General features: G+C 39.1%; 1 protein-coding gene and 2 non-coding genes across 15 annotated transcripts; all 3 read left to right on the top strand.

Moving 5' to 3' along the window:
* Window positions 1–346: 346 nt before the first annotated feature.
* LOC118422472 (splicing factor, proline- and glutamine-rich-like) lies at window positions 347–23,057 on the top strand. 13 transcript variants are annotated; one of them, XR_004831905.1, is made up of 20 exons: window positions 349–603; window positions 1,589–1,686; window positions 2,229–2,530; window positions 3,430–3,525; window positions 3,793–3,989; window positions 4,954–5,038; window positions 5,809–5,865; window positions 6,397–6,505; window positions 6,875–6,925; window positions 7,100–7,393; window positions 17,675–17,737; window positions 18,098–18,212; window positions 18,970–19,055; window positions 19,365–19,420; window positions 20,051–20,105; window positions 20,383–20,418; window positions 20,687–20,770; window positions 20,992–21,072; window positions 21,277–21,341; window positions 21,625–23,057. XR_004831905.1 is itself a non-coding variant. In XM_035830079.1 (11 exons), the coding sequence occupies exons 1-11, from the start codon at window positions 426–428 to the stop codon at window positions 11,272–11,274; spliced, it is 1,734 nt and encodes a 577-aa protein (XP_035685972.1). In that variant the 5' UTR covers window positions 347–425; the 3' UTR covers window positions 11,275–11,866. The 13 variants fall into 13 exon arrangements, 5 of the variants coding, with proteins under 5 accessions (XP_035685972.1, XP_035685971.1, XP_035685974.1 ...); XR_004831908.1 differs by having other exon boundaries at window positions 20,724–20,770; XR_004831902.1 differs by having other exon boundaries at window positions 19,365–19,501; window positions 21,625–22,805.
* LOC118423701 lies at window positions 5,221–5,352 on the top strand. Its single transcript, XR_004832099.1, has one exon. It is a non-coding gene; the product is annotated as a small nucleolar RNA SNORA17 (small nucleolar RNA).
* On the top strand, window positions 6,669–6,800 carry LOC118423700. The gene has a single exon (XR_004832098.1). It is a non-coding gene; the product is annotated as a small nucleolar RNA SNORA17 (small nucleolar RNA).
* Window positions 23,058–23,133: the final 76 nt, after the last annotated feature.

A 23,133-nucleotide genomic window follows, 5' to 3' on the forward strand; every position in this document is an offset into this window, starting at 1 on the left:
ATTTTATGTATTTTTTTTTATTCACAGATAGGACGATTGAAGTGTATCAAAGATCAAAAAGTGTGTTCTCGTAAGATTGTTGTGTCCATGTGGTCACCCCAATTCTACCAATCTATTTTCCAGGCCCATCATTAATTTTGATAAATATACGTTCTCTAATTTTCAAAGTAACATTGATCAGTTCCGACCTACGCCACTGATGATTTTTTTTAATCTTCAAACGCTTCCAACGTTTTTAGCCGTACGCGTTTTATATGCAGTTATGACAATGACACACGTGTAACAAATTACTGACTGACCGAAAATCTTCGGCTTTGTTCGGGCTTCTTCGGTCATTTCCGGTATGTAAATGAGTACCGCGTGAGGCAGAAGAGACGCCATTTTCAGAATTTTGCGTTGTCTGGTGGTGTACGGCTCTCATTTCGATGTCCAGAAATTCGCTCAAACTCGAGAAAATGCAGGATAATAAGGGGAAAGGAGACACCGACGCCCGTCAGAAGAACGAACCCATCATGTCGGCAGACTTGAAGGAACCCCTGATGAAGAAAAACGAGAAGAAATTCACAGGAAGATGCCGACTCTTTGTTGGAAACCTCACCCCAGGTACAAAATTATTTCTGTCGGCGCTGCGCACTCAGTCAATGATAATTTTCACGAAGATTTACCATTGTAGAATGATTCATTGGATATAGTTATGTTCATTTGTAATTTCTTTGGCTGAATATGGCCGTTTTTTTGTTTTTGCTGAGGGAAAATCCAATGAAAAGTGGTAAAATGTCGAGTAGGAAAAATTGCCTTTGGTTGAGCACACACGCCATACCGCTCTCCCAACACCCCGCACGGCTGACGGCGTGGCCCTGTCCCAAGCGAAATTTTCCCGTTCCTTTCCAACTAGATTTACCGTAGGATTCATGTGAAATGTAAAAGAAGGTACTATCTATTGATACAGAATATTTGTATGGTGATATATTTTGAAAATATTCAGTAAATACTTTTTTATGGTTTTCACTCATGATGACGCATGGTTCGGACCGGACCGACCTTTGAACAAAGATGAGCAACATGGGCATCTTTGAGCGTTTTGCACATGGTAAATGGTAGGAACTTTTTGGCTGGTAAATTCTGTGAAATATTTACCTGCGACATTTTGTATACACCTGACCACTAAATATGTGTAGCGTTTATGCCTTTTTTTAAGAGAACCATTTTTCACACCACAAAATTATTTTTGTTAGATTCTTAGAAAAAATTGTGACGCCATTCTACCATTGTGGTATGGAGGACCACTGGCTGCATTGTGGTACAACTGTCTGAAGAAAATTTGTTTCATGGAAGAAATGTAGAAAGAGAAAGCAAGGCATTTTTAAAAAGTTTTAGGTCAGTTATTTTAGACAGGTGTGCGTGCTACCCCATTACAGACACCCTTTATGTCTGCAGATACCACCGAAGAAGATTTTGTAAAGCTGTTTCAGACATATGGGGAGGTGTCTGAGATATTCCTGAGGGCTGCCCAGGGGTACGGATTACTCAAGATGGTAAGTCGGCCATGGATAAACGGTTCTCTTTTTATTTCCTCGATTCACTCCAGATACGGACGAAGAAGCTTTCAAATCGCTGTTCCAGAAATATGGCGAGATATCTGAGGTTTACCTGAATCAGCAGAGAGGGTTTGGTTTCATCCGATTGGTGAGTTCACCCTAAGTCTGTAGTGTGGCTGGGGTTAACAGAATAAGTTGTGACCAAAAGAACTACAAAAATTTTACATTATTTTAAGGAAATATTTATGTTTGGCATGTTTGATATAAGTTTGAGTCTTTGACATGTTTTCTTACTTCCCTTTCAACCATTGCTTCTTTCCTAATCCTCACCGTCACCCAAATTTTGGAAAGCCATGTACATTATTGCGTATATGAAATTTAATCTTGCTTGGTGGTTATTGATACAAAATTCATCTATACTGTATACATTATCCTGGGCTTGGATGCAGTGATTTGTGGTGCTTGCTTTGGAGTGAGTTGCTATTGTTTTTGTTGGGGCTCCTAGACAATAGAAGAAAATGCTAACATAATTGAGTAACCTTTTTGTAACCTTTATTTGACAGAATTTTGGTTAAAATTTGCCTGACACTGTTCATGATCTTGCAAAGCAGAAAATATATTTGCAATGATGGATTCTTTTTGTTCTGTTACCATGCTATTGTCCATCCTAACAAAGACTGCATCACACAGGACACAAGGTATCATGCAGAAGTTGCCAAATCAGACCTGGACGGCACCATGCGGAAGGGCAAGCAGCTCCGCGTCCGCTTTGCCACACACGGCGCAGCCCTCAAGGTCACCAACCTCTCCCCACACGTGTCCAACGAGCTTCTGGAGCAGGCCTTCACCCAGTTTGGAGAGGTTGAGCGTGCAGTGGTCATCGTGGACGACAGAGGGCGCCCCACTGGAGAGGGTATCGTTGAGTTTGCCAGAAAGCCAGGAGCGACAAATGCCATCAAGAGGATCTCGGAAGGCTGCTTCTGTCTCACAGCGTAAGTTACCCACTCTTATTTCTGTGAAATGGATCATTGCTCTCTACAGATGATACCATTTTGTGGATCTTCAGTGTTCCAGAATTATGCAAGTGGTGATGCTTGCTGTAAGATAACAGTTGCTCAGTCAACTTGATGAAATATCATATGTTTCAAGTCAGCATCTGTTGTCTTTTGTCAGTAATGTTTGCCAAATTTTTAGTAGAATTTTGAGGAAAAGTGACAATGATCAAAATTGCTAATGTGTATTCGCCTGAATGCTGTTATGATGAATGGAACTGAATTGGACTAGAGTCTCTGAAGTGTATCTCTGAAGAGACATGTTCCTTGGCTGAACAGCACCTTTGTTACATGCATTTCATATAACAATTATGCACTTCCAAGCCTACAAATCATGGTGGAACAAAAAATCTATTCAAGCACCAAGTTCTGGACATAAAACACCAGTGATAATCCATGGAAAGCAATTGACCCTAGTACTAGATATCTATGGAAATGAAACTAGGAAAGACCAGTTTGATGACTGTTAACACAAAAGTGTCAAGCAATGATTTCCAGATAACCAAGTCAACTTATGTAAATCAGGAAGGCAGTAAGCCAGCACATCTGGACTGGAACAATGGACTCATTGCATTAGCTGGAATCAACAATCAAATCAAAGCTGTCAATTTATGCTAATTGACTATATTGCTATGCAAATTATCTTGGCTAGACATGGGGCAGGTGATGTGTAATGAACTGTTTGTTTAATTGGATTATTGCACTAATGTACAATGACTTTAGAATGGTCAACTTATAATTTACAAAATAGGTATACAGATTAAATCTTAAAATTCTACTGACTAAATAATATAGGCTAACAAAAATCTAAATGTGAGTATCATTATCTTTTCTTCCAGGACACCCAAGCCAATCCTTGTAGAGCCACTGGAACAGAAGGATGAGGAGGATGGTCTGCAGGAGAAACACATCGCCAGAAATGCCAACTACACACGGTAAGCACCAAGTGACATGTACTGGATTGGATGCTGTTATGATGAATGGAACAGAATTGGACTAGAGTCTCTGAAGTGTATCTCTGAAGAGACATGTTCCTTGGCTGAACAGCACCTTTGTAGGCTTCCTTAGAATTGTACTCTTCTCAGGTTGAACAAAGATCACCAGAAATTGCAGTAAAAAAGTAGAACAAAAGACTGACATCTGAACACAGTTGGGAATTCAAAATGATGTTCTTAGAGTTTATGTATGACCATGTTTTACAGTGAACGCGAGGTGCAGCCTAGGTTCATTAACCCGTCCACGTTCGAGTTCGACATGTCTCAGCGCTGGAAGCAGCTGTATGAGATGGAGAAACAGCAGCGGGACGACCTGGAGAAGCGCATCCTGGTGGCACGAGAGAAGCTGGAAGAAGAGATGCAGTCAGCCATCCATGAACACCAGGCTAACCTCATGCGCCAGGGTATGTAGGAACTGTCTTTCTCCAGTTTGTATTTGGTTGCTTCATTTTAAGCATGTCTGTTTAGTTGTATTTCAGTTTGCCCATGAGTGAACGTGTTTTGTAGTTCTCACCTTAAAAATGTTGGTTTTGCTTTGTAGAAGCTGATATTTTAAAAGACTGTTCTTTTTGTCTTTGAAAGTTTTATTCATGCCTGTGGTGTTCTGGTGTTCTGCTTTTCGTAAAGCTCTCTGTTGAGTTTGGTGTATGTTCTTGTCTTTAATTGTTTTCACAATGTATGACTTAGATTATGTTCATCCTTTCAGTTTCTAAGCACAAAAAAAGTTGGTTTACAATCTACAAAACTGGCTCCGTAAAATTGCACCAAGTTTTTGTATTGCATGTACAATTGCTAACTAACCCCAGAGTTATATTTTCAAATTGTTTTTAACATAAAAGTTAACATACCTGAAACTGTCATGATGAACATAACTATCATGCTCTGATCATCTTCTAGAAGTTGATGACAAACTCCCTTGGCTGTCTGAACAGTGAGGATTCTGTCCTTGTTCATATCACTGTTGATGTGTGGCATTATTTTAAAGTCAGTTATGAAATTGTCTCAAATCACCCAAAGGTATGAACAGATCTTGTGCAAGTAACTACACCATGTTGTATCTCAGCTGATCTGTTACGATGGTGTATTACATTGGCAAATATACGTTTAGTGCAAACTTTTTTTTGCTCTATTTGGCAGGATAGTGGAAAGCACTGAATTTATCACTGAAATTAGAGAGTTCTAAAGAGTAAGCTATTAATGACAGATTAAGGAAAAAAACTGACAAAACTTAGTCACTGCAAAATCAAGTGACCAACATAGTCAGTCTGTGAAGCCAAACCTTTTGACTGTGATATGGACATAAGAAATGGTTCTAGTCTTCCATGGAATATGTACGTTTTCGGGTAGTAACGTATTTCCTGCCTGTAGACCTGATGCGCCGACAGGAAGAGCTACGTAGGCTGGAGGAGATGCGCCGTCAGGACGAGATGCGTCGCCGCGAATCTGAGATGAGGTATGCAGCCCCAAGAGATTTTCTTTTCTTGCAGTTTTCAGTCCAAATTGAAGAGGACCTTTTATTTTTACGCATTAAACATGCACTGAAAAGTGGTTCCTTACCAGATATCCACAGTCAATCTTGTTAGCAATTTCCCGATGTTGTTAGCAAGGATTTGCTGAAGATGTGTTTTGTATTTTACTGCCCTCCGAGGCGTTGCATCTCAGCTGAACAGTGCAGATGGTGTGTCATGGAGTGGCAAAGATGAACTGGACATGTTTTGTACAAACTTTGCCTTCATTTGGCAGGAGAGTAGAAAACTGCCTCACACTGACTTAAATGCAAAAATCAGACAATACAATAGTAACGAGTTGGAGAGCACAGATTTGTTGTACAGAAAAGAAATCTAAAAGGCCAACATTATGTCTCCCCTTTCTGTGGTCTGCTTACAACCTCGTGTCAGCTCTCAAACCAATCAACAAATGCTAAAATATACTCACTTAGGGATTTTTGAGGGAGAGGTTTGATAGTGCTGCATCACATTTTATATAAGTATGGCAAGAGAACCTCAAGTGTCTAGTTACATTTATTAGCAAATGTATATTTATGCATTGTATCGATGTATAGTATGCTAGTCACAGTGTAATACACTGTTGTTCATGACAAGTAGAGAAATGTTTAGCATTTGCCTATTCTAAGGAGGCTTTCATCTTCTAGCGAGCTAGCAAATCTAAGTAAATGGTGTTGTGCATGTAAGGAAACAAGGGTGGTGTTGTTTGTTTTTAAAGACGCCAAGAAGAGGTTCGCCAACGAGAGGAGATGGTCCAGATGAGGTCGGTTGGGAGGTCAGAACATAGGCTGGTGTCGTGCCTGTTTTTTTTCTGCATGGTTGTGATTGCTAATCTCCGCATAGGTGGCACTGCTGTGGATTAACCTGAGTACCTAACTAGAACCTGTGCTTTAATATAATGCCTGACTTTTACTCAACAGGACTGGAGAGCTTCTATAGTCTAGTGGATCTGTCCTGTCTGGATTTGTATGTTGTGATTGAAAGATATAATGCATGGTCACTCTTTAGGGACAACTGGAATAATTTTGTGAAGAAACCTTCAACATCCTCCAAGGATTGTCAGTTGCTTAGAGCTAAAAGTAATACTAATAGTAGACAAGTTATTCTGCAACTAGTTACTTTTTTGTTTTGGCAGAAATGTCCAGATGAAATACCACTAAGAAAACCTCAGCTCAGCTACAGAACGTGATTGGCTCATGTTCAACAAAAATGAAAAGTTGCATGTGAAATGCCTGAAACCAAAGCTAAAAGGAAGACCTTTTTTGTTGTGTTTTAGTGGAAATGATAAGTTTGATTTTGTTCGCAGGCGCCAAGATGAAGTTCGTCGCCAGGACGAGATGCGCCGTGAAGAGATGCTCCGCCAGCAGCAGGAGGAGGCCATGCGCCGCCGCCAGGCCGACGACCTCAGGCTCCAGGTCAGTTCAAGTTCAAACATTCACAGATGTAAATGTCAGACCAGAACGTCGGAATTTCTGGCATCATTCTGATTATATTGAGTTGTTAAGGTAAGGAGTTGAAGAAAAGATTTTTTTTAAATGCCTAGTATTACCAGGTATGTTAACTAGGTATATAAATTTTACTGCCCTCCGAGGCGTTGCATCTCAGCTGAGCAGTGCAGATGGTGTGTCATGGGGTGGCAAAGATGAACTGGATATGTTTTGTACAAACTTTGCCTCCATTTGGCAGGAGAGTAGAAAACTGCCCAACACTGACTTGGATGCAAAAATCAGACAATACAAGAGTAAAGAGAGCACAAACGTAACTTTGCCTTTTTTTTCCTACAGAGAGAGCAGGCCATGCGCCAGGATGACATGAGGAAGCAGTACATGATCCAGGTAAGGCAAAAATGTTGTGTTGTGGTATCCGGAAATTTTTAGTGCTGTAAAATTCCCCATATTATCTTCTAAACAACAGGACAATGCTGTGACATGTAAATGATATACTTAGCAGCATTCTTTCTTCTGCTTGTGACTAAGATTTGATTTTTTAAATGAATTTCCCCCCCACAGCAAGAAGCCATCCGCACCATGGGAGGTGGTCCTGGCACTCCTGGTGGTGCCGGTGGAAACAGCGGTGGCAACTTTGGCCCAGGCGGTCCCGGTGGCCAGTCCGGCCCTGGTGGTCCCGGGGGTCCTGGCGGCCCTGGAGGCCCAGGCAACATGGGCAACAACGGACCAATGGGATCTGGAGGTCACATGGGCCAGGGAGCTGGTCACATGGGCCAAGGTGGCGGCCACATGGGCCAGGGAGGGCCAATGGGAGGCGGCGGAATGGGCCAGTCTCCAGGCGGTAGCAACATGCAGGTAAGGTATCGTACGTGTGTGGGACTGACTGAGTGTGTGTGTGTGTGTGTGTGTAAGGATGGTATAATGACAAATGTCCATACAAAGGTTTCCCTATCTTTCATACCAATATTTACTGATACCGGTACTGAACAGCTATGGTAGTGTGGATGTTGCATACTACCACCGGGTGTTGCGTGGCATTCAAATATATAGGGTAATACTAAAACTTGCGTCTTGGATGAAGTGGCAAGGACGTGGCAAGGAACAAACAAAAATTATCCCTAGTTTTGATGACCTGGAGAGCCAGTTGAGTTATATTACCGTAGTCTTGATGTTGGGGTGGGGAGAAATAATCATCCACATGTATTTGTTAAATGATAAGAACCTTATAAGCCTTCTGTCTTTATGACAATGAGGTTTTGTTGCTGATACTCTCTTTTGCATACCTTATAAACCATTTCTCTGATGGTTTTAATATCTTTTTGAGGGGAACTGGTTAACTATCCGTATCTGATATTATAGAGCTTAGTGAAAGTGATTTCAAACCATAAAAGCTCAAATGAACAGTAAATTTGCTCTTCCACTGGTCAGGACAGAAATGACAAAGTCACATGCTATGTACAGTACTGCTGTGGAACTTATCTGTGAAGTTGACATTAGCTTGATCTTGAACACTACATTTACAGTTATATACACAAATAAGAAAACATCATTCGTTTTGAGCTAATGAAATTCATCCATTTGAAAATCTGTAAGAGTTCTGGGTTTGACTGTTCTTTGACTTGTCAGGAACAATTGATACTGGTATAGATTTTCAGTCAAAGTCTTTGAAACCTGTGTATCAAAAGTCTATACATTGATTTTCAAAAAGTACAGGCGCTATGTAGGTGCTATCTTCCATTGTGGGTGTGGGTGTGACATGTACTTGTATCTAATATAGCTTTCATCTTGGGTTCAAGACTACACTTTGCAGGATAGTAGCTAAGCAGCAACACCTAGCTGCCGTGTTGAATTCCAGTCAGCATTCATTGCCCTAAAGGTGATGGTCATCAAAACAATTTGTGATGTACAAATCATTGATAAGCATTTACATCCCTGTCATAATGCATAGTGTCTGTTTTAAATACATAGCAATATGAAGTACTCTTTGAAAGTAGGGTGGGTGGCACTGTCTCTCCAGTCATCACTATGGGCCCAACTCGTAGTGAGTGCCGTGAACACATCAAGCCAAGATGCATATGTTCATGTAGTTAATATCCACCCATGGAAACCTTGCCATGTCCTAGCCACACTTTTCTACGTCCATACCCTATGTAAAATTTGTACGCGATGTTCAATCTAAGGGAATCATGTAGGTCATCATATGTTGGGAAGGATACAGCCTCCAGAATTTCTCCAACGTGTGTTAACTTGGTTTGTAGTCTGTTGATTTAATGTTGATCAATATGAATACGGTCAGGCTATTTTTCATGTATATTGATACATAACAATCATGCAGATTTGTGTCCTAGTATTAATGATTAAGTTGACGAAATGTGGGAAAAGTTGATAATGAATAGAACACCATGGACTACCATGCACTTGATTTGGGATATATTGGTCAATGTGTTGCTGTTTTTTCTTCAGTAACTGCTCTTGTACGTAGGCTGGAAACCTTAGAAAGAAAGTAGTAAGTTAATGGCACATAGAGTTTGAACCTTCCTGTGTCACATGGATTAGAAGTGGTAGGCTACCAAGTCCGGATGATGAAATCAGCAGCAGTTGATTTTTTTTAATGGCACTTTTGTTGCCTCAACATTTAGGATAAAGTCGAAAAATCATTTCTTGTACATCAGTATAGCTTGTCTGGACTTCTTATCCCTTTATGCTTTAGTTTTGCAAAGGAAGGATGGGATGATGCTGTTTTTCCATATTTGAAACCTTACAGTATACCATAAAGTATACCATAAAGATTACAGCTTTCTGATACATCCAATCAGATGCTTGTCTTGCCATAAATGAGCACTTGTCAGTCATTACTTGGACTTGTAGATGATTCCATATCATCATTTGTTGGCAATTCAAGATCTTTTTGAGACAAACACATGCTATTATTACAAATTTAGTTGATGGCTTGATGTCTCTTTTGTCTTCTTAAAGCAGTCCTGTTGCAAGTTGCTGTTTTTGAATTTTGTTTTTTTCTTTACCTGTGGTCAATTTTCCACTGTAAGGCTCTTCTGCATTTTGAAGCTTCAGATCCCTGTATGATATGTTATAAACCAATACTGACAACAAAGGTACCCTTAACACGTTGGAGGTCTGGAGGCTGTATATTTTGGTACTGGCGATAAGCTTAACTTAAGGACATGTAGACTATTGACTACAGGTAGTTTTTGCTGTGATTTCATATAGACACATCCATAAAGTTAGACATGTTTTATTGCTTGATCAGCTGTGTACATGTAACATTACTTCATCTTTTATTCACAGGATATTTAACCAGGCATGATACTTTTTATAAATTGATTCATTACGGCAGGGATAGAATATTTTTCTTTTATTGAAAGACACAATGGTGTGTGTTGTATTTACTGTGGACGTAGGGTACTTTTTGTACATCACAAACTGGCCAACAGAATGTCCATTTTAGAGCGTTGTGCGATCGTAGCTTTAGAACCGTGAGCAAACCACCCATTTAGTAGACATGCAACAGAAAGGATTCTCCTGTCTTTATTGTGCAATGCAAATATTTTGTAAAGACACTTATTAATGTGGTACTGATTTTTTGGGGTGAGGAATATCTTGACCTTTCAATAAAAACTCTGATTTCAATATACTTCAAAACAATTTTGCCGTTCTAATTTAAAGATTAGATTTTTCTCCTAATGAAAATGTCGACATTACCAAACCAACAATCACGTCCAATATTGCATCTTTTGTCCGATCTGTAGAGTTATTGTCTTTTGATAGATGACAACATTGTTGCCGCTTGTCAGTCCTCTCAGTGGACATTTCATGAAGAAACCAGTCTATTTTCGTTTGAAAATTGGTTTTGTTGTGATTCAATTAGTGCAAGATCAAATTATGTGAAAGGCAAATCATATTTCTGGGGAGAACGTTACCCATTTTTCTATAGGCTGCCACATTATCATTACCCTGTTGAATAGGACCTTACCAATCCATACTTAAAAGTGGTAAAGTTAGGACTTGTCATCACTACATATTTACAATGTTGTTGTTCTTAACTGCAGTACCAGCCTGATGTACATAATTTATTTTAAAAGCTACCTATACAGTTTTGCAGAAGTTCCTTTTCACAGAGAACTTGCTTGATGTGGTACAGAGAGGTGTCAAGAGCAGCTGTGCACAGTAAGTTTTGTGACTGTAGATAAGGGATGTCGTTGCTAACCAAATCCTCAACTTTCTCTCTCCCCTCATGTACCCGTTTTGCCTGACGACCGCTTGCTGTGTACCGATGTGGACTTGCCTGGAACATCTTATACATCACCCTACAACTTGTGGATAATACTTCGTATCATAAATGGACTTTACTTGACTGGCATGATATGCCTTGTTGGCAAATACCAAACCGTGGAATACTTGAACACTTTGCTCTGTGGTTGGCCCAACTTTTTGTCCTCGGAAACAAATAGCAGCGTCAGAGCCGATTTGACCAGCCGCCTCCCGGCATGGGTGGCCCCGGTGGTGGCATGAGCCCCATGGGAGGGGGCGGGATGGGCCCTGGGGGTCCCCGAGGGGGTGCCGGCCCTGGCCCCAGCCCAGGCCCCGGACCCAGGGGAATGGGCGACATGGGGGGTCCACGTGGCCCTGGAGGGATGGGGAGCCCTGGGATGGGGATGCGCCGACCGATGATGGACCAGGGCCCTCCCGACTACGACATGAAGCGCCGTCGCTATTAAACACGTATCTAATGTCACGTGCATTTCTACTCTAAGCTATTGGTAATGTATTGCTAGATAGATGACTACCCAAAACGTCTATTATCTTGATGTTCGGTTGGTTTGAAGACTTAGCTCCATTTTGAGAAAAGAGGGGATGAAAAGATAAAACCTTTCTTTCATTGTAAATACTAGACATTCCGTTATTCCTTTGCCCGTGTTGAGGCCAAACTTTCGGTTAGGTATTTTTGATAAGGTACTGAATAAACAGTGCAGTCTAAATTTTGATAAAAAGCTACACCTGGATTTCCTGTGGGGAAGGTGTCCTTGGTTTGAATGTAAAGTCTAGTGAAGTGTACCACTTGAAACATATATTGTGTTCTTTTAGACCCTTAATCATGCTACTCAAGAACTATGTGACTAAACTGTTAAAAACGAATATCACTGCTTAACAGCAGCGGCTGTGAAGAACATGTGGTGTCTTTTACTTCTATATCGTAGAATGTTGTGTACAAATAATCAATGGAAGTATCATGTTAAATGTTTGTAGGTGTTAGTGTTGAGAAGATTTTCATGAGTACCATTAAAAAGATGTCTCTTAAAATTCACAACAGTCTTTACAAACTTTGTTGCTTTCTTTGTAGGTTTTTTGCTGTTATTTGTTAGGACGGTGACAGGTGATATTTTAGTCAAAAGAGTATACATGATTCTTAGTGTAAAATTTTGAAAATGGTCAAATGAAGAGCAGAAGTTTCATCTAATAATAGTGAGGACTTTTTTGGTCTTCATGAAAATAAAACATTAGAACTCGAAGGGAGTTGAAGTGAAAATATTAAGATGATGTTTTCACGATAAAGCTTAAAAGGTTTCTGTCTCAATCTGCTGTGGTGATAAACAGGCTTCCTCAAGTGCAAATGACAGTGTCAGGGATGGTGTCCAAATGATTAGATGTTGCTGATTTTGAGGATCCTGCCCTATCTAGTAACAAGTTATTTCTATGAAAGCAACACCCCCCAAAATATTACACTCCACAATTTAATCCTCTGCAAGCAGACCACATGCTGTTGTCAATCCATTTTGCTTATGAATGAGTGCAAGGTCTGTGTCATACATCTGCTATAACAGTCCACCATTGTGGACAAAACAGTACTGTATTTCTCACCATACTGCTGCAGTCTGGTCAAGGAAACACTATAAACTGCTTTTCTCTGTTCTGGACCATGCCTTATAACTAAGTAACAAACATGTCAGATTTACCATGCGCGCCATTCTTTGTTTCTTTTTAAACAGTCGCAATTTTTTTGACAGGAGTACTTATTCCTTAATGAAGCAACTTTGGTGTGTTTTTTTTGCCAGTTAGGGCTTATCAAGTTTTGACTTTGCTCTTGAATCACACAATAACAGTCTGATGTTGATAAATGTTGCTGTATTAAGTCCTGATGTTTTACCTGTTGGATCAGTGCAGTGGGTCAAGGGATAAACATATTTCACTGTGTTTGAGCCTTGTAGATATTCTTCAGAATTTGATTTACCCATTTCTGAATCACCATACTTCGTATGAATGGATTTCTAACTGGTTAAGGGTTTCAGCTCACTTCTTTGCCAGTCAGTGGCATCTCTTTAAAAAGGGACATAAAAAAAACTGGCATAACTTGACAAAATGACTGTTGATAATGACAATCAGCTTGAATGTATTACTACTGTATTCTTAAGTTTGATCTTCAATTAACTTGTAGTGTACTGTTTAAAATCACTGACCAACAGCAGCACTATAGCAACACAGCCAAAATAATGGCTTTATTGGAAGGAACAGAATAACTTCATTAAGGATGATTTCTTTCATTAAGCTACAAGTTGTACAGCTAAGACATCTTTCTCCATGTTTGGTTATGTCAGTTTTGTAGCATTTACTTTCAGATACATACTTTACACTTTTTGCAAATACTTTTCCAGTGCGCTATTTTTGTCAAGACTTTCCAACATCAGAATATTGGGAGGTTGTCTAGCATTTTACTCGTTATCAAAAACATTGCAGAACATATTTTTTTTTCCTGTGATGCTGATAGATTTCTTACCAACTTTTGAGGTCTCTACACATAACATTTAAGAAAACCTTCAGCAAGAACACTATCATGCCTTCTGAACGTTAACTTTTTCACAAATTGGTCATGAACAGATGACAAGCAGTCTAAAATTTGTCGCCACTACAACTAGATTCTGCAGTAGGAATAAAGCATTAAGTGTTTCCTTTGCCACACTTGCAGCCAATGTTGATAGTTAAAGGAAAATGATATGCATGGTATCTAAATCATCTGCAAATGCTATTGTTAATGTTAAAGAAAACCATACAAGTTGATTGTTCCATTACATCCATACATTTTCTCTGTTGCAGCAAGCCTGGTAGTTATTTTTTACCCTTGGTGGGTACTGTACATGTATGATTATGTAATGAGGCTGAGTGGTGAATGGACATCCTCTTCTATCCAAATAAGATATACTATAAAGTGAAGGGTGTGTATGCCATTAAACATTGCTGGTGGGGCTCATTTCATAGCTTTTGAAGTGTGACATCAACAAAGTCATCAACTTGGCAATAAGAAGAATAGACTAGGAAGACTAAATATGGCAAAGAAGATGGAGAGAAGAATGTTTAAACTTCTTTGATGAAAGGAGAATGGCCTTTTCCACATAAGCTGCTAGAGCCTTATGTAAAAACAAAACAAGTTCAACTGAAGATACATTCACCACATAACATACATGAACACAACCAACAGGATCTGGTTAAAAAATACAGTGAAAATGTGCTGTGGAGCTCCAAAGCAGCAGAAGTGGGCATTGCTCTTGTCTCAGGATAGAAACAAGGAGAGTACCTCAAGACCTTGAGGAAGGATCCAGTTGTGGCAGACTCTTGTCTCTGTGGCAACTTCTACTCCTTAGCCTACACAAGTCTTGCTTCTGTAGCTGGCACTCATTCCTGTCAGTTGTTTGAACAACTGCTTACATGGTCATTAACACTGACTGACCATTCTGAAGTCCAACATGAAGTGTAAAAAAAATTCTTATTTTAAGTATAACTGATTGGAGATTCTTCATACAAACAGAGGTGACATAAATTACGAAGCTGGAGGTAAGTCTCTTTACTTAGTTCTGTCAATCTTTTGATGTTGAACAAATACAAAGTAGACCAATACTATACCATAGCTACCATGGAGGTATTGATAATTGCAAAGATGATTATGAAATGCTTACCGTCAATTCATTCAAACACATCACTGAAGTGTTTGAGGTTGCAGTGTCATAAGCAGCTTTAGTCTTATGAGAGTTCACAACCCTTGCATCTATGAAAATCTGTAGTCGCAGGAACTTAGTAGATTAGTGTGTTGACTTGTGAAGATATTCAATTGAACACTTCCATTGCCACAATACTTTTAATCAGAGGATTTCATTTGAAGATAAGAAATAAAGTCGTGATCTTCCAAATACTGACGGGAAGACATGCTTATGTTGGCCCAGCAATTGTGCTTACATACATCTTAGACTTCAATTGTAACTGTATTGTAAGCTTCTGGTCTCGTACGCTTTGACAAATAAGAACAGGTTGATATCACTTGTGTACATGTTAAGCTGCACAATGTTACATTGACACTGACAATACAGAGCAGCTTGCAGAGATGTGCATTAAGATCTTCCTGACCAAAGGCTTTTCAAGGAACTGCAAATAACAGGTACTGGACTCTCCGTGGAAGGTATGTATAGTAATAAGAGTAGGCCTATAATAAATGTACGTTGTGTGTCAGATGCTTGTTGGATAATTAAAGAGAAAAATGACTGAAGTACTTGTCATTTGATAACTCTAAAGCACATCTTACAAGGTGTCATTTGGGGGTAGAATAGTGTTACAAACCTTTGCATTCTGAAATAGCCTAAAGTATATACTCCGTACATAATTGAAAAACAACGATGGTACCTTTGGTGTTAACAGAGTGAAATGAAATGTGAAATTTTGCAGGCTGTATTGTATTGTATTGTGTTTGAAACAGATTTTCGTACAGCTGGGACTGCTTGCTTGGTGCTTCTACATCAAAACTGTGACCAGCACAAACAGCTACTACGATGGTAGTGTTGAACATCTCACAAATAAATACTGCTTTCCAGCCACATGTCAGCTCATAGTTAAGTATCTGTGTGATTCTTTATAATATTGTGTACAAATGTACATGTGGCTCTTCTTTGGAGGCTACCGTAATGCACCTTGCACCTGGATCAGGTAAAAGTTGATCTAAAAGCACAAAATGACAGTAACAAGATAAATGGGACAATGGAGTTTGGTCTCAATTTCTTTCTTCAGAAAGGAGTGCCAATGAGGCCTATCTTGGGTAGGTGAAGTAGAAGGATACCACCTTCAGCGCCTTTGTTTCTTTGATATGTAGCCCAATAAAAGCTTCAAGGTACAAGGTTACACTTATAAAGTGATTCAAAAAGAAGCCTTGAATGATTTTTTTGTCTGATGTCATGCAGGATTTATGCACAGCAGTCTTAACTATCTCTTGTGCAAGCCTCTAGCAGCAAGATTTTCTCAGGATCAGTCCAGCCGGATACATTTATTCATGTCACCTTGCAGCTGGCAATGTGTAACTGTAAGTGCCTCTTCAATGAGGCTTGATCTGTTGTAATTTGATAAGAATATAGTGAGGCTATGTAGTACATAAGAGGTCCTCAGAAGCTCAGTAATGTACCTGAATAGTGATTCTACTAATCTCCTACAGTATCAGTATCAAGATACAGTATCACGGACAACTTCTCCCATAACCATAATGTCTCTTTGTAGCTTGTACACAAACTAGATTTTCCTATCATTGTAGGTGCAGTGTACTTGAAGCACCCCCCTTTGCTGTTATCTTTCCTGCATTTTCATTTATCACCCTTTTGGAGTTTAAGGAATATCGAGAACCCAGATAAAGACAACATGCCAAATGGCAGCAGAAGTGTGTATGAATCTTACATCAGACTGTTAGCAACTTAAGCTATGCCTTGAACCATCTCCTTCCTATTCTTAGAGTATATTGTTGAAAGGACACATTTTTCATGGAATACTATGGGACTGATCTCCATCTTTATTCCTTCAATCAACATTGCAGAAATACACTCATAGTTCTTCTGAATGCCATTTATTTTACAAATTGTAATGGAATCACATACACAATAACTATACAGTAGACATGATAATACATTAGCAGTCATGGATTTAAAACCACTCATGCATCAGTCAGGGTTTTGTTATAAAGTGATTGTATAGTGAGGGAGAAGGGTTTTTTGCAGTCTTGGTCCTTCCAGAGAAATGCTCATGACGCCATGTACATGGCATCAAAAAATATGTGCTTAAAAATATTTAGAACATACCATGATATAAAGACTGTTATAATTCAAGTGAGAATGCTGTCATAACAAAAAGAATCAATTTTAAAACTTCTTTCATAAAATTAGCATAGTGAGTAAAATACATAGCCTTTTGCCTCAGTGTTCTTTTCCACTTCTTCAGCATTTATCCAGCCCTATGGGGTCGATGAACTTAAGAATCTACTCTTTGCAACAATATTACCTTGATATTAGAGCACCAAGCAACCAGTCTGAAGCCTCGTTATGACATCAAAGGAACCATCAACTCAATGACTTGAGCTGCGTGATGATATGTTTACCTTGTAGTAACTTTGACCACATACATTATAACCTACATGTTGTGTTGATTTATAATATTGTACTACTGTATAACCTTGTGATCCTTACCTTCATCACGTTGGTAGCTTAACTGGTACAGGTGTATCTGGTACTAGTGTATCTTGTAAGAAAGGAAGGTTTTCAATATATTTAGCTATGTACAGTTTTCATCATGTAACGACTGAAGTCAAGCCTCAGTTGCATGCAATCAAGGAGGAAGTGTCTTAAGAATGATTCAAATGGAAGTTGTAGAGGGGCAGAAAGAAATCTGAACTGAAGGTTCAAGTGTGAGGGTGTAATTGATGTAAAATGGGAGGGAACAAAGGAAATTTGAACATGAACTAATCTCCCTTCAGCATGTACCTTTAGTCCATATATTGATAGGAAAGAAAACAGATTTCTCTTCAGTCTACATGTATGTTGGGAACATAACTTCACCAATGGTGGTGTGCATTTTACATGTTTTGGTAACAACCTGATGTACAACCAGTTGTGACCTCTATATCTTAGAATTTAATAGTTAACATAGTATGTAGTTTTCCATTTCAAGAATGAAGATATGGCATATTTCGATGGTTTGAAGTTCCATGATTACACAAAATATCCTGAAGTAAATGTTTGTTTGTCCTGCTCAATACTGACAGACCTATTAACAGTGATAAAGTAGGGCATTTCTCATTGGATATACTATTTTCTTACCCTGCAGCATGGACTTGCAGTGTTGCCATGGAAACCATTAGTCACTATAGCAACCAAGCTATACCAACAGGTGGGTATTGTGAACACAGGTTATTGTGTATGAAGGGATGAGCTTGGACAATAAGTGTTTTTACAAAAAAACTTAAATTTCATCTACGAGAATAATATTATCTGATGTTAATTTTGCATGTTAGACATTAGGAAGAGTTTGTTGCCATGATGTTGAAATGTTCAACTGCTATGAGTGTCACCTGATGGGTACACAATGAGTCCAACATTCTTCTGAGCAGCTCTTCCAAATCTTACGAGCATCTCAAAAGCATATTCTAAAAGAACATTCAATTCAGTTTAAGGCAAAGGTAGTTTTTAAACCAGAGATATAGGTTTGATTACAACAATGATAGGAAACTATGTTGTATGTTCTGAACAGGCTACTCGAAGGTCATGTTGTGTGATGGTGAGCTGAATATTGTGACCATTCTATCACCACCCTCCCATGGTGCTGCAAATCTGCATGCAGACAGCACACTGAGTACTCCTCAAAGGTATGTTGCCCTCCATTCATTCTTTATCTCTGTATACCTCCTTAGATTATGTTTCCACAATTTCCCATGTTCTCATCTGTCAAATGATAGCACCCATTGAAATAAGTGAAAATGAAAAGTTGATAACACAGGTAAGTTGATAAAGTTGGATTGCAGTGATGATGTTTCTTTTGGTTGTGAATCCTGGTTAAAAGGCAGGTGTACAAACCGAAACTTGTGACTAAGGCGGACTGAGCAATCCTCTCTTCGGTGTGGCCTCACCTGTGAAGTTGTGTGAGCTTCACCTTGGTTCATAAATGTTGTACCTCAATTACAGACTCTCAGCTTGCCATGTAAGGTGACAGTGAGTTGCTGAGACGTGACCAACTCTGTGACTGTGTGCACCAGCCTGTGACTATGCTGTGAATCTGCAACAAGTCTGATCACTTCATGTTCTTCAGAGGTAAGCTACAAAGTCACCTTTTTTGTTAATGTGTCATCTATTTGCCAGAGTTGGCATTTTAAGAAATGTTTTGTTCTCATCTTCATACTCCAATGTTTATGAAGTAATGATTAAAACACAATGTAGTTAAGAAGAAAAATGAGCAGGTTGCAGTGATGATGTTAATATTGGTTGTGAATCCTGGTTAAAAGGTAGGTGTACAAACCGAAACTTGTGACTAAGGCGGACTGAGCAATCCTCACTACACAGTGTTTCCTCACTTGTAAATTTGTGTGAGCTTCACTTTGATTCACAAATGTTGTACCCCCATTTCAGACTCCACTGGCCATGTAAGGTGACAGTGAGTTGCTGAGAAGTGTGACCAACTCTGCACAAGACTGACCACTTCATGTTCTTCAAGGGTAAGCTACAAAGTCAACTTTTTTGTTAATGCATCATTTTGTTATAGAGTTGGTTTTGAGAAATGTTACATCCTTAATACTTAAATGTTAATCAAGTAATGATTGAAACAGAATGCAGTTAAGAAGTTAAATTAGCAGGTTGCAGTGATGATGTTACTTTTGGTTGTGAATCCTGGTTAAAAGGCAGGTGTACAAACCGAAACTTGTGACTAAGGCGGACTGAGCAATCCTCACTACTCAGTGTTACCTCACCTGTGAAATCTCTATAGATCTTTGTAACCCTCATTGTGTGCTTCTGTTCTACTGCAGCATGGAAGAGTACACCATGGAGGATCTCAGATGCTGACAGTGTTGGACTACGAGTTGTAAGCAGACGTGCAGAGGGCATGTTTGAATAAGAGTGTTGCTAATCCTCCCTGCATGTGTGAACTCGTCTGCAGTGCTGTGTATGTGTTCTGTTCTATTTTACATAACATCTACTAGATACAGGCAACACCAGTTGATTTCCTTGCTTGTCTGACCCAACTTATGATCTTGTGCTACTCGTACAAAATTAACATCAATTTGACTAATTGACTACATTGTACGTCATCAATCCAACTTTGCATGTTCTGTTTCCTTCTTTTTGTATGTAGTTATTTGTTATTAATTCAGTTTGATCCTGACCTCTCAAACATAAATTATTAAGAGGTCTAACTAAAATGAAACCTATCACTTGAAGTTGTGTTTGCAACATTTGTCCGTGCAATCATCTGAAGACACTGTTTTGTTCTGTTCGTTAATGTGCAAGAATCAAGGAAATGAATTGGCGGGGCCGAACATGATCACTGCTGATTTCTGTGATGATTCGTTTTTACGAATGCCCCTGTATGATTGGTCACGTGACCTGGGTGATTTGTAACAGTCCTATCTGAGGAAATAATGAAACTAATTCTGTTTTTTTTAATTTGAGTTGTACTTGAGATAACACTAGTTCATGTTGAAATGTTTTTCAGGCTGGGAAGCAGCTTTGCATGACTGGATGATATTGTACATCACATGCATGTCATTGTGAGTGAATAACAGTAATTCCTAACATTGTCTAGTTTAGAAGTTTTTGTTACTTAACTCCCTTATCTAACAGTAATGAAATCACGTACACGAATCACGATTGAAAAGCTGACAGTTCAGTGATGAGTCATCAGAGTGCCATATGAATGACACATGATTTATCTATAATGAAGAATAATCTGAGAACAGACATACTGACCTCCTGTTTTGTTTTGTCATGTTTGTTGTTGTTTACTTCTGGGCTTCAGTCTAACATCAATCTTGCCTTCCTCTATAGGCATCAGCAATGATGACCAGTGAAGAAGATTTCTTGGTATGTAAGTTCCATACATGAAAACTTATGAACCTATAACTTTTCCAGTGCTATGTTCTTGAACTTGGGACAATTTTACTGTCACTTTGTCGCTCGGCATATCAGTCGTGTTCTATGATGATTGTGGAATTACCGAATGACTTGGGTTCACATTCAAGCATGATTCCACTTTCCTGGCTGCTTTTTATTCTGAGAACACATTCGACATCTCCCTAGCTGTTGATGACTGTCCCAGTTGTTGTTGCTAAGCTGCCTCTCCATGCTTCAGGTACGATTGGCAGAGTCTTGTTCTGTATTCACTGCAGTATGGCGGAGGACACACAAGCTGAAAGCTTCATCATCACAACACATGGTAAGACAGTTGGCTTAAACCCTTTGATGCATCAGTAAGTTTTTTGTTGACATCGTGCTGCAGAGAAGAGTTGTTCTGTGATGATTGTGGAATTACCGGATGATTGACATTAGTCATGATTCCAACTTCCTTGGCTGCTTTTTATTCTGAGAACACATGACATGTTCTTACCTGACTGTCTTTTAGCAAGCCAGATGCTAACCTGCCTCTTACTTCTTCAGGTACCACTGGCAGAGCTTGTTCTGTATTCACTTCAGCATGGCGGAGGACACACAAGCTGAAGACTATCATCACAACACATGGTAAGACAGTTTACTTAAACTGTTTGACCGCTTAAGAGTTGTTCTATGATGATTGTGGAATTACCGGATGATTGACATTTGTCATGATTCCAACTTCCTTGGCTGCTTTTTATTCTGAGAACACTCCAGACATGCTCCATTGACTTGCTGTTAATGACTGTCCCTGTTGTAAACCTGTTGCCAATCTACCTCTCCCTTCTTCAGGTAACCCAGACCTTTTCTGGACATCTTGTGGAGAATGACAGGAGGCAGAGACATCACCATGCATGGTAAGATTATTTACACCAGCTTCAGCATGGATGCTGTAGAGTTGTGTGCTGTAGAATGATGTTCTGTGATGATTGTGGAATTACCGGATGATTGACGTCTGTCATGATTCCAACTTCCCTGGCTGCTTTTTATCTGAGAACATGCTATTACGTTTTAGCTAAAGAAAAGTCTATTGGTGGTTAAGTTCAAATGTAGACAGATATTTTGCCTTTGTTCAATTTTTGTGTGGTGATTGGAAATGTCTTTCTTGACTCCATACATGTTTATCTGCATTTTCCTCAGGTTGGTAAGCTGACAGCTGACTGACCCCAGATTGAAGCTACCTTACTGGTCACTGGTCTATCTGGCAGTTTGATGCAGCAAGGCGCCAGTATGCTGTGTGAACACCTGTACCATCCCGGGCTTTACATGGACATTAAGAACACAGGACTCTAGAAATTGTCTCCATGGCTTCTGAATTGTGTATGACTCGATGAAAAGAACATTTTTTGTTAACTTGCAACATTGACAAAAGATGTAGTAAAGTTGTGATTCTATGTCCATCTTACATCCGTCTATTAGTATGTTATTTTACCTTTCAGACATCGAAAGGCTGTACTTGTACATATTGTTTATAAAAAGATATTTTGACGTACATCATATTTGTAGACTTGTCAACAAACCAATCAAGATATTGCAAGGTTTCTGGAAACTAGTAGTAATGTGACAAAAGAATATGGAACACCTTTGATAAAAATACAGGCACTTGAATTCAAGTTTTCATTCTCATTTTCATAGAACAGTGCTAAGTGACATTTGGTTAATTCTGATTTGTGTTTTTTGTTTTGTTTCATGTCTTATGAATGCAAATTAAAATTTGAACAAGTATCCAGTTTGACATTTTCTTTGTTGAAGTGAGCTACCATCCTCAGACTTAGAATACTGACATACAAGTAGGTCACTATAAGAGAGCAGCACCAATTTTTCTCAGACGTGGGAACATTGCTTTGAGGCATGCTATGGTATAAATCGTATAATCAAAAAGTCAAAGCTTTATGACAGGCAGCATGTTAGCTGAGGACACATTCAAACACCTTTTTCTTTTATTAAGGAATAACATAGCATTGTGTTACCATTTCCCTGAACAGCCAAAATAGAGCTGGTGCTGATGAAACTTATTTTGGTAGATGATGCCTATATTCAATGGTAATTTCGTCCCTTAGCTGTCTACCCAGGAAAACAAGCAGTTACTGCTATCCCACGAATAGAAAGAAAATATTATATGCAGAATGAATAATACAGGGCAAAGAAAGACACTGAATTTTCATCCCTTTATTTGAATTTCAATACAATTGTACTATCTACATGCATACATTTTCCCATGATATATAATGTAATGATTGTATATTGGATGTTTTTATTTGTTACTGTTCTGAAAAATAAAATAAAAACAATGTCCTCCATATTTACAGTATCACGTTAGTTATAAAGTGTGGAAGAACACACATGGAAGTCCACCAATTTACTAAGCTACTTAGCAAGCACAACTATAATTCCTATCCATCATAGCATACCTAACATAAGTTACAAAAGCTTACAATAGCAGTGAGCATTATTAATGTCGCAGGCAAACTTCAAACGAACAATGGTGAGTTACAAAACCAATATTTACATTACATGGCAGGGAACCTAGGGACACTGACATGTGCAGAGTTTAGCAAATGGAAGGTCTAAAACAGAACGTGAAGCAATCGCAATATACATAGATGATTTGCCGCTGTTAAGGCGAAATGATGTTCCCTTCACAGTAAA

Source organism: Branchiostoma floridae, chromosome 9 (assembly GCF_000003815.2).
Source record: "Branchiostoma floridae strain S238N-H82 chromosome 9, Bfl_VNyyK, whole genome shotgun sequence".
Classification (NCBI taxonomy): domain Eukaryota; kingdom Metazoa; phylum Chordata; class Leptocardii; order Amphioxiformes; family Branchiostomatidae; genus Branchiostoma; species Branchiostoma floridae.

Excerpts from the sequence above, each read along its gene's own strand:
- LOC118422472 (XM_035830079.1), top strand. The coding sequence starts at position 426 with ATGTCCAGAAATTCGCTCAAACTCGAGAAAATGCAGGATAATAAGGGG. Across the intron at positions 3,990-4,953 it reads GGCTAACCTCATGCGCCAGG|ACCTGATGCGCCGACAGGAA; the intron begins GTATGTAGGAAC and ends TCCTGCCTGTAG. Across the intron at positions 7,394-11,007 it reads CAGGCGGTAGCAACATGCAG|CAGCGTCAGAGCCGATTTGA; the intron begins GTAAGGTATCGT and ends GGAAACAAATAG.